This window comes from Capra hircus, chromosome 13 (assembly GCF_001704415.2).
Source record: "Capra hircus breed San Clemente chromosome 13, ASM170441v1, whole genome shotgun sequence".
Lineage (NCBI taxonomy): Eukaryota > Metazoa > Chordata > Mammalia > Artiodactyla > Bovidae > Capra > Capra hircus.
The window spans coordinates 65,207,575-65,223,883 of NC_030820.1; the positions used below are offsets into that span (position 1 = coordinate 65,207,575).

Here is a 16,309-nt window from a genome sequence, read left to right on the forward strand (position 1 = left end):
AAAAATGATCTTAAACAGAGAGGTCCATAGAATGGGAAAGATTTTTGCAAATGACGTATCTGATAAGGGATTAGTATCTAGAATATACAGAGAACTCTTAGAACTCAACAACAAAAAAAGCAAACAACCTGATTTTTTAAGCAGCTTTTGGGTTTTTTTTCTTTTTCGGCCGTACTGCATATCATGTGGGATCTTGGTTCCCTGACCAAGGATCGAACCCAGGCCCACTCAGCAATGAAAGTGCCGAGTCCTAACCACTGGACCGCCAGGGCATTCCCTAAATGAGCCAAGAGTCTGAATAGACACTTCTCCGAAGAAGATACACAAGTGGTCGATAAGCACATGAAAAATGCTCAACATTAGTTATTGTGGGAAGACAATAAACCACAATGAGATATCACTTCCCACTCATTAGGGTGACTATTATTTAGCAAAAAGAAACAATAACAGAAAATGACAAGTGTTGGCAAGGATGTAGAGAAATGAGAATTAGTGCACTCTTGGTGGGAATGTAAAATGGCATAGCTACCATAGGAAACAGTATGGCAGTTCCCACCAACCCCCCCCAGAAAAACAAACTAAAAACAGAGTCACCATATAATCCTTCAATTTTGCTTCTGGATGTATACCCTAAAAAAAAAAAAAAAAGAAAAAAGAAAATCAAAAGCAGGGACTCAAAAAGATACTTGTAGTACACCCATATTAAGAGCAGTATTTTTCACAATAACCAAAAGACGGAAGCAACACAAATGTCCATTGACATGAATGGATAAGCAAGACTGTGGTCTTTCCACACAATGGAATAGTATTTAACCTTAAAAAGGAAGAAAATTCTGACATATGCTGCAAGATGGATGAACCCTGAAGAAACTATGCCAAGTGAAATAAACCAGTCACAAAAGGACAAATACTATGTGATTCCATTTATATGAGTTTCCCAGAGTGGTCAAATTCACAGAGGCAGGAAGGGGAAGGGTGGTTGCCCAGCAGGTGAGGGAAAAGGACAGGTGATGACTGTTTACTGGGCTACAGAGTCTAAGCTGAGAAGATGAAATGTTTCTGGAGATGGACGGAGGCGACAGCTGTACAGCAATGTGAATGTGCTCAATGCCAAGGAGCGATACACTCAAAACGGTTAAAATGGTAAATCCTGCTATTTCACCACACACACAAAATCACTGCAGATGGTGACTGCAGCCATGAAATTGAAAGACACTTAACTCCTTGGAAGAAAAGTTATGACCAGCCTAGACAGCATCTTAAAAAGCAGAGACATCACTTTGCTAACAAAGGTCCGTCTAGTCAAGGCTATGGTTTTTCCAGTGGTCATGTACAGATGTGACAGTTGGACTATAAAGAAAGCTGAGTGCCAAAGAATTGATGCTTTTGAACTGTGGTCTTGGAGAAGACTCTTGAGAGTCCCTTGGACTGCAAGGAGATCCAACTAGTCCATCCTAAAGAAAATCAGTCCTGAATATTCATTGGAAGGGCTGATGCTGAAACTCCAATACTCTGGCCACCCGATGCAAAGAACTGACTCATTTGAAAAGACCCTGATGCTGGGAAAGATTGAAGGCAGGTGGAGAAGGGGATGACAGAGGATGAGATAGTCGGATGGCATCACCGACTCAATGGACATAAGTTTGAGTAAACTCCGGGAGTTGGTGATGGACAGGGAGGCCTGGCGTGCTGCAGTCCATGGGGTCGCAAAGGGTCGGACACGACTGAGCAACTGAACTGAAACACACACACACACACACACACACACACACACACACACGAGGATCAAAGAAATATGACAACCTTGGATTGGCTGTTGGAGCAGAAAAAAAAATTTTTTTTAAGAACATTATCAGGATAATTGGCAAAACTTGAATATGGACTGTTAGACAATAGTATTAAATTGATGTTAAAATTTTCCTGATTTTTACAAAGATATGTTACCAAGTCCAAGCTCACTCTGCTTGCCACATGACAGGCTTATGAATCCAAAAGAAGAGGTATTGAGGCAAGGAATATGACCTTATTTGGAAAGCCAGCAGGCCGAGAAGATGGCAGATTAATGTCTCAGAATAACCATCTTTCCCAGGGGTCTGGATTCCAGGTTCTTTCATAGAACCAAAAAGAGAAGGGGTGAGGAAGTAAAGTGAAAAGACAGAACAGAGAGGGAGAGGCGGTGGGGAAGTAAAGTAAAAGGGCCATCAGTCTTGCAAAACATGTCCGGGAATGTCCAGCTGTGTTAAAGGGGATGTGTTAATCTCTTCTTTTCACAGGTGGGCAGGGTCAGATTATCTCCTTGTGAACTGAACAAAGGCACTTTAGTTTAACAGTCAGGCAGAGAAGCAGGGTCCTCTGAGGCAGGCCAGTACATATGATTATAATAACAGCAATGAAAAGCAAGTTAAAGAAACAGTTCTACAAGAGTACATGGTACAATGTAGGGAATATAGCCAATATTTTATGGTAACTATAAGTGGAATATAACCTTCAAAAATTGTGAATTATTATATTGTACACCTATCACTTATATAATACTGTACATCAGCTATACTTCAATTTTTTACTTTCCCCTGGTTTTAATCATTGCATTATGGATATGCAATACTTTCCTTCTTAGGAGATACTCACTGAGGTATTTCAGTGTAAAAGGGCTTGATCTGCGCAAGTTACTCTCAACTGGTTTGGGAGGAGAATACACACACACACACACACACACACACAGAGAAGAGAATGTAAGGAAGCCAAATGCTAACAAGTACAGAATCTGGATGAAGGTATACAGGAACTCTCCGTATAGTTCTTATAACTTTATCCTAAATTTGAAACTATTTCAAAATAAAGTTTTTAAAATGTAGTAAGTTTTAAATATGTCCAAAACAGAACTGCTGATTCCTCACCAAACCTGCTCCTTCCATAGACTCAGCTTAGACAATGTCAGCTCTTTCCTTTCCAGCTGCTCAGACTGAAACCGGTATATGGTGTCTTTTCCAGGGCTCTGAAGAGCTCCAGTACCATAGTTCTTGATGTCTCAGTGCAGAGAAGAATTCAGCGAAAGCAGAGTGGTAGATGAGAAGTGATTTATTAGAACAGGATGCTTGTGAGGCTTGCAAGTGGACAGGTGAGGAATGCCACACCCGAGAACTTACTGGGCTACAGTTTTACAATCAAAGGATAAGTGGGGAGGGGGAGAAGACCTTCTTTGTCTTCCTTGAGTCATGTTTTCATCATTAGTTCATCTCCGGGTTGTACAGGGGAGTTTTCTTGTCCCTGTGTGGTCAAACTATGTCCACAAATTATTTTTTTTTATGTGTGCAAAGAGCATGTCCTAGGGATCAGTAACTTACTGTGCTCACTGGGCAAGATGTGGGGCTCATGCCACAGTTTCTTTTATTGTTGTGGGGCATGTCTCCTGCTTCTGTTGCCTGGTTTTGTTGCTAAGCAAACCTGCTTTCTCAAGTAACCATTAACTTATAGGGGTCTCCCGTATTTTTCTACTTACAATCCCCACTGAGATTAACTACTTAATCACCTTGGAATCTTCACACACACACACATTAATCACCTTGGAATCTTCACACACACACCAATCCATGTGAAAAACCTACCAGTTGCAACTTTAAAATATGTCCAGAATCCCATCATTTCTCCCACTGCCAGCTCACTAGTCTGGACACCTCATCCTGCTCAATAGCTCCTCACTGGTCTCCCTGCTCCCTGCCGCCGCCGCCCCACCCCCCCACCCCCACTCCAAGAGGGATTCAGTTAAAACATAAGCCAGATCATGCCACCCTTTGCTCAGAACTCTCTAAGGTCTTACAGAGGTCTGCAAGTGTAAGCAGGTAAGTGAAGAGGTCCCTGGAGAAAGAGAACCAGGAATGGCTTTTCTTCACATAAGGGAAGCCATTCTGGCCTAAGCCATTTTATGATCTAAGCCTGGCCACAAAGCTTGCCCTTGAACAGTTCTCGGTAATGAATGATGTTAAGGGAACAATAGCATGCAGAAAAGACGCAGACAAACAATACAGCGGCGATAAAGCGCAGTCCCAGTTCCTCCTCAAGCGATTATGCATAACAATTCGTCTTTGAGTACTGCAGGAACTGAAGTCCCCACCCAGGTAGAGGAAGGAATGATGACTCTGACCCTCTTGACTTCAATCAACTAAACTTTGGACTCAGTGAGCCCTGGCCGCAATTCTATGAGGAATTCTCCTCTGCTTAACCCCTTCATGAATATGCACGTACCCTTAGCTTAAAAGTGAAAGCAAAAGTCACTCAGCGGTGTCCAACTCTGTGACCCTTTGGACTATGGGGTCCACGGAATTCTCCAGGCCAGAATACTGGAGTGGGTAGCCGTTCCTTTTTCTAGGGGATCTTCCCAGCCCAGGGATCAAACCCAGGTCTCCCGCATTGCAGGCAGACTCTTTACCAGCTGAGCCTCCCCCAGTGTTGCTGTTCAGGGAAACACTGCTTTAGGAAAGATTCCCCCGTGCTCTCCTTACTGACTACAGGAAGTAATATTTCCTTCCTCCTCCTGATCTTTGGCTTGGCAGTGTCTATTGGTTCCACACCCACCAAAAGGCAAACCCAGTTTTGGAGTAACACAAGGATCCCCGGGGCTAGGTCCCTACTGCTTCTCAGACCTCCTCTCCCAGCCCCCGTCCCTCAGTGACCCTGACCAGGAGCTGGACAAGCGCCCCCTACAGGGGTTCTGTCTCAGGTGTTCACTGGGCCGGGCTCACTCCCTCACCTCCTTCCTGGAAGGCAGCCCCTAGGTCTCCTTTGCTCTCTCTCCCCTCACCTCCTTTATTTTCCTTCAAGGCATTTGTTTCTACCCTCCAAGCTGTGTAGCTACGGGTTCATGACATTTCTCTCCACAAGAACAAAAGCTTCCTGAGCACTATAGTTCACTGAGCACCGCGCCAGACAGCTGTCAGTTAATATTTACCAAGCAAGTAACTGGATGTTGAAAAGTTCCCTCGGGAACGGAACGTCTGCGTTGGATCAAAGGGAAGGAGAGAAAGCGCAGGCAGGAGTCAGGGTGGGAGCTGATGCGTAAGCTGGGCCTTCGGGGGTCGCAATGACGGACAGGGCCTGATGGCAAAGACAGAGAGGAATGGGTCTGTCCTCCCAGCCCCCATCCTCTGACTCAGGCCAACGACAGGGCTTTGGGGGTGCAGCCCCACCAGCAAGCATGCTCCGGGGGTCCCCCGGTCCCAGCTCTCGCTGGCGCCCCAGGGCCTCCGTGGGTCTTCCTGGCCACTAATCTCACCACCACCCTCCCCTTGTGCAGGTGAGGGCACCGAGGGCTCTGGGAGAGTGACTTGGCCCAAGGCCCTTGGGCGCCCCACCCCCGCAGGAACCTGTGAGTGCAGCAGGCTCTTCTCTGGGAGTGGAAAAAAGCCGTACTTGGCCGGGTGGAAAGAAGCTCTCCCCGGGGAATAGGCCGGGGCGCGGGCTCTGGTGGGGGTGGGGTCCGAGAGCTGGAGGCCCCCGGAGGTCCAGCGGCCTCGCTAGAGAGGAAGGACCGGCCCAGACAGACCCCCTTCCCCGGGCTGTCCAGGCCCCCCACTCGGCCCCGTCACCTCCCCCAGCCCACCATGGGGAAGGCCCTCGCAGACTGGGGGGTTCACCCGGGAACACCCCACCTCCCTGGCCCGTGGGTCGCGGCCAAATAAGGCCGGGCTGCCGCGGCCCCGCCCCTGCCCGCCGCCGCACATTCTTCTGCCTTGTAAGGCCCGGCGCCGCGCCCCGCCCCGCGCCCCCACCCCCGGGCCCAGACCCCACCGACGGCCCGCCGGTCCCTGCTCCGCAGCCGCTCCGCGCACCGCGCCAGCACCTTCTCCGCACCAGGTGGGAGCCCCGCGGCCCGGGGGGTCTGGTGTGGGCTGTGTGACGGACGCGGCTGGGACATAGGGTCGCGAGGGGGAGGTGGGGGTCGCCAGGGGGAGGTGGGGGTCGCAGGGTCTCTGGGCAGGGACAGATAGTGAGGCTGGGGCTGCAAGGTCGCTCCGTCCTACGGGGATTCGGGCGGCGGCTGGGCAGCAGGGAGACTGGACAGGCTCTGGGAACCAGTGGGCCTGCCGCAAGGGAAGACTGTCCAGGCCCTGCCCCTTCGCTGTGAAGTTAGAGATGCCGAGCCCAGAACTCGAGGTGTCCCGGAGGACGGGAGTTGCCTGGGGTCGCTGGCATTCCCTGCTCTAGAGGACGGATCTGTGTCACAGGCGGGAAGCAGCCCTGCTAGGCTCCCGCGGAGCATCCCTGACCCCTCCCCTATCTCCTGGGGCAGGAAAGAGGGATGGCGACCGGGGTAGCTTGTTTCCGCCATCACACCAACGCTGAATGCCATCTCCGGGACTTCCCTGCTCTGAGCCCGCTGCCCCCCTAGACCTTCTGGGTGGGGAAGCTTGGCCAAGGGCTGTAGGGCTCATCCCCTGTACCCCCTGGCCTGACAAGGCCCTGGGCTGCAGGAAGTGGTCCCCACTCCTCCCCAGCCCTGCAGCTGCTCTGGCTATTTCAGGAAAAAGTCAGATAACTCCCCCTCAGGGGAGGCGAGTTTACCAACAAGGCAGCTGGCACTGCCAGCCATAGAGACCCTGAGGTAATGGGGGATGCAGGCCGTGTCTTTGCTGTTACAGTGGGGTTTCCGGGGTCAGAGGTGGGGAGGTGGCACCTAGCTGTAGCAGGCTAAGGACCAGTTATATCTGATCCCTGGTGTCTAGGATCCCCAGGAGGAGGCGGAGATGGCTCCAGGTCTTAGGAGCTCAGCCTGGCTCTGACCCCAGTTCCTCAATCAAGCCTACAAATTGCCTCTGGTCACAACGGTGCCCCTCAACTACCATCGGCCCACCAGGAAAGGCCGTTTGCCATCCCCAGACCTAAGCCTAGCCCAGGGGTCCCGGCTTCCAGCTGGACTCTATGCCTCTTATGGGCACACCGGTTCTTTTAATTGCATGGTGGGGGCACCCCATTTTCCCCACCCTGCGAAGTTCAGTGCTCCAAGCCCTGTGACAGCCCCTCGAGAGAGAGAGAGGGCGGGCATGGGGCGGCCATGGAGACCAAGCCAGGATCAGAGCAGCGGGTGAGCTCTTGGCCACTCCTGCCACATCGGCCCTAGAACTGTACAGATGGGGGTGGCAGTGACTGACAGACCACGGCAGTCTGCTGGGCGCGGTGGACTTCTCCTCGGCTGCCTTCTGTGGGCGTCATGAGTCAAAGTTTCCAGAGAACACCCGGCTCCTCGAAGCACCCCCTGCCCACGGCACTGTCCCACCCCAACCCCTTCCCAAGGCTTCTGTCTACCCACCTTGAACCACACGAGAAGCACCAGGGGCCAGGTGTGTGGGTGCAGGGGGACAGTCTCTAACTATAGGCAGTTGTGCCTGTGGGGAAAGGCTGGTGCTGGCCAGCATCCCAGCTCAAGGTTTAAGATCTCAAAGGCCAAAGATCCAGAGTGACTTGGACAAGGTCATGGGATAAAGGCCTGGAAGACAGATTGAGGAGCAGTCAAGGCTTCTTGCAGATCCTCAACCACGAGACTCAGGACAGAGGAAAGAGGGGGCAGCAGTCCTGGGGCCCCAAACTGCCCCAGAAGCCGTGACAAGCATTCAGGGAAAGAGCCCCTTGTTGCGTCTCAGTTTCCCCATCTGTACAGTGGGGTCAGTAGACTGGCTAGCTGCCTTCAAGATCATTCATTAAGCAAGCATCTATGAGTGCCACCATGGGCTTAGGTATAATTCAGGGTGCTTACACCAGCCCTGACTGATTGTGATGGAGAGAGAGCTTTAAGTGTTTGCTGTTAAAGCCAGGGTGGGGGAACTGCTCCCCAAGGGCTGTCTGAAGAACTGGGCTCAAGAAGGAAGGTTGTTTCAAGGGGAGAACCAAGAAGGAAAGTCTGGGGGTATCTGGGAGCAGCCAGAGGTCCAGCTGGGCAGGATCACAGCTGGCAAGAGGGATGGCAAGGCGAGTCAGAGAACAGGGTAGGAGAGGCTCAGAGGGCCTCCTTCTGTGCCAGGCTTGGTGGGAGAGGGGGATGGCAGGAACCCTCAAGGGCTTCAGGGTGAAGTACTGGGGTCTGCATGCAGTGGGTGAGACTGGCTGGAGGTTTGGAGGCCAGGCCTAAACAAATGTAACAGGAAGCTGGGGTGCTCAGTCTGGGGAAGCTTTATGCTTCTATAAGCACTGAAGAGGGAGAACAAACAGCAGGGCCCAAATCAGGTCTGTCCCCCACCCTAAGGGGCTGGTCAAGTGTGGACAGGTGGGGGGAAGGGAGGCTGCCCAGAGCGCTGGCCTTCCAGAACCTCCAGAGGAGGGAGAGGAGGAGGAGAGGAGAAGGAATGTGAGGAATGCAGGGCCGCCAACCGGCTCCTTCCTGCTGCTGGGGGCAGGGAGCCTCAGGGCCTCTCCCAAGGCTGCCCACCTTGTCACTGGGAGAGAGATGGATGGTGTGAATGCTCCTGAGGATTAACGGAGATAAAGCACGGAAATGGTTGGCACCGAACCCAATCCTAAGTGTCTACCCACACCATGACAGCAGAAATAGCTTCCTCTGGGCCGGGCACCATGCCAGGGGCTTTTCGGGCACAAGTCAATGGATCCCTTTGGCTGGGCACTCCTATCCCATTCTAGATGAGGAAACACTTCAGAGAGGTAGAGGAAGTTGTTTCAGAGCATGTCACAGGGCCAACGCTGGCTGCTGCTGTGATGAGCCGGGTGGCAGGAGCCCCCAGCCTATAGGAGCACGAAGGCCAGGCCCAGGCGCCAACAGCCGAGTGGGGTGGGGTAGGCCAGAAGCTTTTCTGGCCCAGGGTCACTGGCTCTCCCATCTGCATCCTCTGCCTACAGGAAAGCCCCACACGCCTGCAGCCAAGATGTCCAGTAAACGGGCCAAGGCCAAGACCACCAAGAAGCGGCCACAGAGGGCCACGTCCAATGTGTTCGCGATGTTTGACCAGTCCCAGATCCAGGAGTTTAAGGAGGCCTTCAACATGATCGACCAGAACCGGGATGGCTTCATCGACAAGGAGGACCTGCACGACATGCTGGCCTCGATGGGTGAGCAGAGGCAGGGCTGGGGGGCTGAGTGGGCCCATGAGGGCTGCAGCTGGAGCAGGCGGTGAGGTGGCTCATCCCTCAGGGAACACTTCCTGTGTACTGACTGAGGTGCCCACCCTGGAGAGGAGCTGCCACCTCTTTCTCCATTTAACAGACAGGGAAACTGAGGCACAGAGCAGTTCGGCAGTGGACTTGAACCCAGACAGGCCCACTCCTGCCTCAGGCAGATCTGCGGTTTCAACTGCCTGGTGCCACTTCACTGAAGGAAAAGGATCAGCAACTACAAAACTGCAGACTTTCCATTGTACAGATGGGGAAACTGAGGCCTAGAGTGGAGGCCAGGGCACCTCCTTGCTCCCTCAGAGGTCACCTGTGTCAGACTCGGAGAGGCAGACTCCAGTGACTTCCCCAGACTCAGAATGTCAGAGCTGAAAGGCCTCAGGCATCTAGCACCTTGTACCATTGCTCAGATGGGAAAACTGAGGCCCAGAGGCCAGGCCTCCAGACACCAGCTCCCAGATGCCAGCCCACCAGACACCAAGGTGGTCTGCCTCCACATTGCTCCCCATGCACTGGCCACAGACAATCCCCCTCAGCCCCAGTTTCTGGTGCCCCCTTCATTCAGATGAAAGCATCTGGGTCAGACACTGGCTGGGGGGTGGTCTCAGGTAGCAGAGGAGGCAGCCTATGGCAGTCATGCCTGAGTCAGTCCCTGGCCCCACCCCTCACTAAGCAGCCCACTCAGGCCCGTGGCCTGTGTGTGCATTCCAGGGGGTCTAGTGAGAGGGGCAAACGACCCAGGAGGGCGGACGATGGACACTGTCCCCACCCTCAGCACCACACCTCTCCCAGCTTCAGGCTAGACTCACCTGGAGGCTCCTCCCTGGGGAGTCAGGGGCAGGAAGGAAGACTGAGGCCTGGGCAGGAGAGGGGCTGTGTGTCCTGCTGGCACCAGCCATCCCACGGGGATACCGCAGAGTGTGGGGCTCAGAGGAGACAGGGACACAAAGACTCCTTCCCACTTAGGAGGTAGAACCCGGGCTTCCCAGGTGGCGCAGTGGTCAAGAATCCACCTGCCAAGGCAGGAGATGTAGGTTCAGTCCCTGAGTCGGGAAGATTCCCCTGGAGGAGGAAAGGACAACCTGCTGCAGTATTTTCTTGCCTCCATGGACAGAGGAGCCTGGTGGGCTACAGTCCATGGGATCGCAGAGTCAGATGTGACTAAGCAACTGAGCACACACACCTGGGCTCTCAACCCCAGAGACTAGACTGGATGTTTACCCAGAAAAACCCCCACTCCTGTTTGCAGCTCAGTCAGTGGGTCCACAGATCAGTCAGGGTCTCTGGTTAAGAACATCACCCTCTGGGAATTCCCTGACAGTCCACTTCCCCTGCAAGGAGTGTGAGTTTGATCCCTGGCAGGGGAACTATGGCACCCCACTCCAGTACTCTTGCCTGGAAAATCCCATGGGCCGGAGGAGCACGATAGGCTGCAGTCCATGGAGTTGCAAAGAGTCGGACACGACTGAGAGACTTCACTTTCACTTTTCACTTTCATGCATTGGAGAAGGAAATGGCAACCCACTCCAGTGTTCTTGCCTGGAGAATCCCAGGGACGGGGGAGCCTGGTGGGCTGCCGTCTCTGGGGTCACACAGAGTCAGACATGACTGATGCGACTTAGCAGCAGCAGCAGGGAACTAAGATTCTGTGGGTCACATGGCACAGCTGAAAACAAGAATCAGGACCATCATCCTCAGGTTTAAAAACAAGAACAGCAAAGAATAGCTTCCCTGGTGGCTCAGACGGTAAAAACAAGAGCAGCAAACAATGAAACAGCAATAACAAGCGGCAGCTCTGTGGGTGTGATCTTAAATCTCAAAGGTAGACGTGATTGTCATTCTCACTTTATAAATGAGGAAACAGAGGCTCAGAGAGGTTAAGTAATCTGCCCAAGCTCACACAGCTACCAAGTGGCGGAGCTGGGTTTTGAACCCAGCAGCTGATCCGAGTCCGCAGGGCTGTGCCAGTCACTGTTCTGTGCATTTTACAGCCATTGCCATCCTCAATCTTCGCAGTTCTCCTCAGGGGCTGGGGAAGCAGGCACAGAGCTGGGATTCAGACCTTAGCCTGTGTGGCACCAAAGCTCGCTGGTTTACCTACTGTCGAAACTGTGCCTGGGGTCCGGGGTCTGGCTGCCTGGCTTCACACGCTGGCTCCATTCTTCACTCGCGGTGTGACCGAGGACAAGCCACCTCACCTCTGAGCCTCAGGTCCCACATTGGTGAAGGGGTAAGAAGCTGAGGCGGTGACATTTAAAGCCATAAGGCACACAGGGTACCAAAGGCAGGGAGCGGTCCCCAGAGAGGGGCTCTTATACCTCACACAGCGTGACCCACGGCGATATCCAGACCCCAGACCCGAGGAGGCAACGGTCGAGGCTGCCAGGGGAGTGGATGGCAATTATCAGTGGGAAAGGGCAGTCAGAGCCGGTGGTCCCAGAGGGAGGCTTTACAGTTTACTAAGTTAACTGCTGCTGCTGCTGCTAAGGCGCTTCAGTCGTGTCCGACTCTGCAATCCCACAGACGGCAGACCCCTGGCTCCTCCGTCCCTGGGATTCTCCAGGCAAGAACACTGAAGTGGGCTGCCATTTCCTTCTCCAATGCAGGAAAGTGAAAAGTGAAAGTGAAGTCATTCATTCGTGTCCGACTCTTAGCAACCCCATGAACTGCAGCCTACCAGGCTCCTCCGTCCATGGGATTTTCCAGGCAAGAGTTCTGGAGTGGGTCGCCAGTGCCTTCTCTGACTAAGTTAACTAGTCAGCTCTAGTTTACAAACACTAGGGCTTCCCTGGTGGCTGAGATGGTGCCTGCATTTCAGGACGCATGGGTTCAATCCCTGGGTGGGGAAGATCCCCTGGAGGAGGGCATGGCTATTCATTCCAGTATTCTTGCCTGGATAATTCCACGGAGAGAGGAGCCAGGTGGGCTACAGTACATGAGGCCGCAGGGTCAAGACACAACTGAGTGACTGCCCTTTCACACTTTTCAACAGCTTACTAAATTTACTCTCTCTTGTCTATGGGGCTATGCGGGGAGGGGACGGGAGGTGAGAGCAGGCACGGATGGCCCTTCCCCACAGGGAAGAACCCCACGGACGAGTACCTGGAGGGCATGATGAGCGAGGCCCCGGGGCCCATCAACTTCACCATGTTCCTCACCATGTTTGGGGAGAAGCTGAACGGCACAGACCCCGAGGATGTGATCCGCAACGCCTTCGCCTGCTTTGACGAGGAGGCCTCAGGTCAGTCAGCAGCCTCGGGACAGAGGCCTGGATGGGGCTGGGGCTGCACACCTCGCCTGGACACCCCGCGTATGCAAGTGGCACCCAGCTGCGCTGGCACCTCAGGGCGCCCCTCTGCCTCCAAAGGCCAGGACAGAGATCATCTGTCCACCTGTTTCTGCCACCTGAACGATAAAAGCTGCTTCCTTGTTTTGTCCCCGCCAAAGGCTAAACTGAAACAGCCCACATCCCGTAAGCCTTCCCACTTCTTAGCTCTCCTGTTGGCTCAACGCACTGGCTTCTGCTTTTGACCCTTCCAGAAACCAAACCATCTCAGGCCCGCGGGCCAACAGGTTACAGAAACCAGCGCCCCCCACCCTCAGGTCCTCCAAAGGGCTTCCCAGCCACCGCGGGTCTCTCCCAGGGACAGGCCTGTGGGACGCCGCTGGCAGTAGCCGCTTCAGCAGTTTCTCAGGGGCCAGAGGCGCACCACAGGCCTAAGCAGGTCAGAACCTTTTCCTGACTGTGTCACAGCTCCCTAACTAGGTTGGCATATTTTCCTCCCCATTTTCCAGATCAAACAGGCAGAGAAAGGTTAAGTAACTTGCCCAAGGTCACACAGCTAGAAAGAAGAGATCAGCATTCAGACGCAGGCAGTGGAGCTCTGGGGCCCAGGTTCTTCAAGCAGCACCGTCAGCACCCCCACAGCCCCAGGCAGGGCCTCCCCAACCCTCACAGCCCCAGGGCCCCCATCCCCACCCCCACAGAAACACCTCGCAGACAGCCCCACTGCAGAACTGTTCCCGCTGGGCCCTGGTGACCTCGAACTGAACAGACACCAGGACTGTGTCTTTTCCCGGCGCCCCCGCCCCCCGCCTCCAGCTACAAGGTCTGTGAGTCCTGGGGGGGCCCCGGGCAGGGGGTGTGAGGTGTGTCTCAAGGCCCTGGCCCTGTGCCCCCTCCACCCCCGCCCCAGGTTTCATCCATGAGGACCACCTTCGGGAGCTGCTCACCACCATGGGTGACCGCTTCACAGATGAGGAGGTGGACGAGATGTACCGAGAGGCGCCCATTGATAAGAAAGGCAACTTCAACTACGTGGAGTTCACCCGCATCCTCAAACACGGCGCCAAGGACAAGGACGACTAGGCCATCCCAGCGCCCCGTGCCCGGCCCCTGTCCCAGCCACCTGCTCCCACATACACCGTCTGCACCGGCTCCGTGCCCAGGAGCCCAGAGCCCCCTCTCAGAGGACTCTCCCCCTGAGGGGCCGGGGGCCCAGCTCCGAGTGAAGGAAACGACTGAGAAAGCACAGCACCAGGCCAGGGGCAGAGCCAGCGGGAGGCCGGTGACCCTCCGAGGAAACCCCATCTTCTCGGGAGCTGGGCCAGGGGGCTGGCCCGGGAGGCCCCGAGGAGAGCCCCGGCCTCGGCTGTTGCCTGCCCGCTTCCAGCTGCTCCCCACAGGAAGGGCGCTGTGTCCTGGTCTGGGACACCACTCCACTTGCACCCCCCCCGCAAGCCCTTCCCCAGCCACTGCCACAAACACACGAATCTCACCGAGGTCCCCTCTCAGAGGACAGGGTGCCACTCCCCTCCCCGACACCGTGCCCGGCCACGAGAACACACCCCACCCCACCGGGAGTGTGCTCTGGAAGATGCAAGAGGGCGGACGTTTCGTCTTGGGGAGGCAGAGCCTAATAGAAGGTTGAGCATTGCTTTGGGTGTGTATGTCTGTGGCTGGGGTGAAATAAAGGTGCCCTGAGGCCCCAAACACCGCCCACCCTCTTCTTCCCCAGTGGCTGCCCCGTCTGTCCTTCCTTCCACCTTCTGACTACCAGCCCAGGGAAGGCTCAGCTGAGACGAGACCAGCTGCGGGAGCAGGCAGATCCTGAGGGGAGAAGCTCTGCTGGGAGGGAGAGGGCAGAGGGGGCAGGACCCACCACAGCAAACCCCAGTGGGGGTTCTGGGGCTCTGAGAGGGCAAGAGTCAAGGTCACAGCCTTCAGGACTAGAGCCTGGTCTCCAGGGTCCCCTCAATGCTCCTGGGGAACCAGGTGGTCCTGGAAGAGCAGGGAGGCTTTGGGAGCTGTGAAGAGGGGATGGAGATGAGAAAGAACGGATTCCCTGCAGGCAGCTACCAGGTGTCTGGGTGCACTGGAGGGTCGGTTCTGCCACGTGACCAGCAGCACAGTAAGCCACAGCTTTTCACATCCCACATGTGTGAGAGACCAGCAGGACCGGGGTCCCTGTTACAGTTGACAGTGGGGACACTGATGATGGTGCCTGGAGCCTAAGAGGAAGGGAAATAAATGCTGGTTGAATGAACAGAGAGACAGGGACAGGGACCACCTGAGGCCACCCCCCAGCAGGTCTGGGGCAGAGCGAGAGCTGATCCCTGGCCTCTGGACCTTCCATGGGGTTCAGACCAGGACTGGACACATCCCATCTGCACCCAGCAGGGAGCAGGTGCTGCTGCCTTCCCTAAAGGTCACCCAGAGCCAGCCAGCCACAAAGGTATGAGGTCAGAGCCAAAGGAGCACCGAGCACTAAGGGGACCCTGCATCGGCCTAGGAAGCCAAACCTCCTCCAGGCTGCTGCCCCAGCGTAGGTACCCAGCCCTTTCCAGTGGAAAGCCACGAAAGCCCTTCTCTTGCCTCCAAACTGAGCCCCACAACTCCCTGAGGTCAACTTTAGATGGAGCCAGCCCCAAAAGGGTCCAAATGCTCCCCAGACTCAGTCCTAACCACACCATACCCTTGACTCTGACCCCAGACTGTGGGCCCTGAGCAACCCTCATCCCAACCTGACACTGAGCTTGGCTACCCACTCACTGGGACCAGTTCCCGGGACTCCCAGAGCACTGGCCACGCAGGCGGGACACCAGGGTCCAGGTCTCTCGCCGGAGCCACTGTGGTACCAAAGGCCTTCCTGGAAGAAGGCGGGGACATGGGGTCGGGAACAAACCTCCTTGGTCTCAACCCCCCTCGTTGTGCCACAAGCCTCCTCCCCCTCCACCCCAGAAAGAAAGACTCACACCCAGGGGCGGCAGGCTGGAACCAGTGCAGCCTCACTGGTTTCAGAGCTGATGGGGGCTGAAGGAACCCTGGTAATGGGGAGAGGGAAGTGATCTGTGTGTGGAAGGGCAGCACCAGGAGGAAGTTGCGGAAAGCGCTAAGAAGAGGGTACTGCAAGGCACGGAGACGATCTGAACAAAAGTCCGGGAATAGGAATGCGCGTGGCACAGACGTACGACCCAAGAGGAAGGCGAGTTTCACTGGCTAATTTATTACCGTCTCACAGCAGCCTCTTAGAAAAGCAGCAGCAGCAGCAGCTGTTTTATTTCTTACAAGGCAACATTTAGAGGTAATGGCGAAGGACCCCAAAAGTTGCAATGTCTGGCACAAAACTCAGAAGAGACACACACGCACGCGCACGCACACAAAGACCAGCGGATGTAAAATGATGAAGACTGAATGTTTCTGTAAGGCTAGAGAAACTGCAAGCAAAGTTAAAACCGAGTACAGATGGGGAGAAAGTATTTGTAGCATGATTAATTTTTTTTTAAGTTAATGACACTATCGTATAAAAAGAACTTCAATCATTCAGTAAGAAAAAGGGGATTCCCTGGTGGTCCAATGGTTAGGACTCTCAGGCACTTTCACTACCAGAACCAGGGTTCAATCCCTCATCAGGGAACTAAGATCCCTACAAGCCAAAAAAAAAAAAAAAAAAAAAAAAAAAGCCATGTCAGTAGGGAAAAAATGGGCAAATAATACGAAAAAAAAAAATCTCAGAAGAAATACAAACACTTAATAAACATGTTTTATTTTATTGGCTGCATCTCAGTTCCCCAACCCATGTCCTTGGCAGTGAAAGCAGAGTCCTGATCACTGGAATGCCAAGGAATTCCTTAAAACTCATTTTTTAATTTAAAAAAAATTGTTTTATGCCAGACTAGAGTTGATTTACAATGTTGT

At 54.1% G+C, this 16,309-nt stretch overlaps 1 protein-coding gene across 2 annotated transcripts; it reads left to right on the top strand.

The window, feature by feature from the left end:
- Positions 5,737–14,111, top strand: MYL9 (myosin light chain 9). Of its 2 annotated transcripts, none has more exons than XM_018057813.1 (4): positions 5,737–5,850; positions 8,842–9,051; positions 12,191–12,352; positions 13,308–14,101. In XM_018057813.1, the coding sequence occupies exons 2-4, from the start codon at positions 8,868–8,870 to the stop codon at positions 13,478–13,480; spliced, it is 519 nt and encodes a 172-aa protein (XP_017913302.1). In that variant the 5' UTR covers positions 5,737–5,850; positions 8,842–8,867; the 3' UTR covers positions 13,481–14,101. The 2 variants fall into 2 exon arrangements, with proteins under 2 accessions (XP_017913302.1, XP_005688575.1); XM_005688518.3 differs by lacking the exon at positions 5,737–5,850 and adding an exon at positions 6,966–7,334 and having other exon boundaries at positions 13,308–14,111.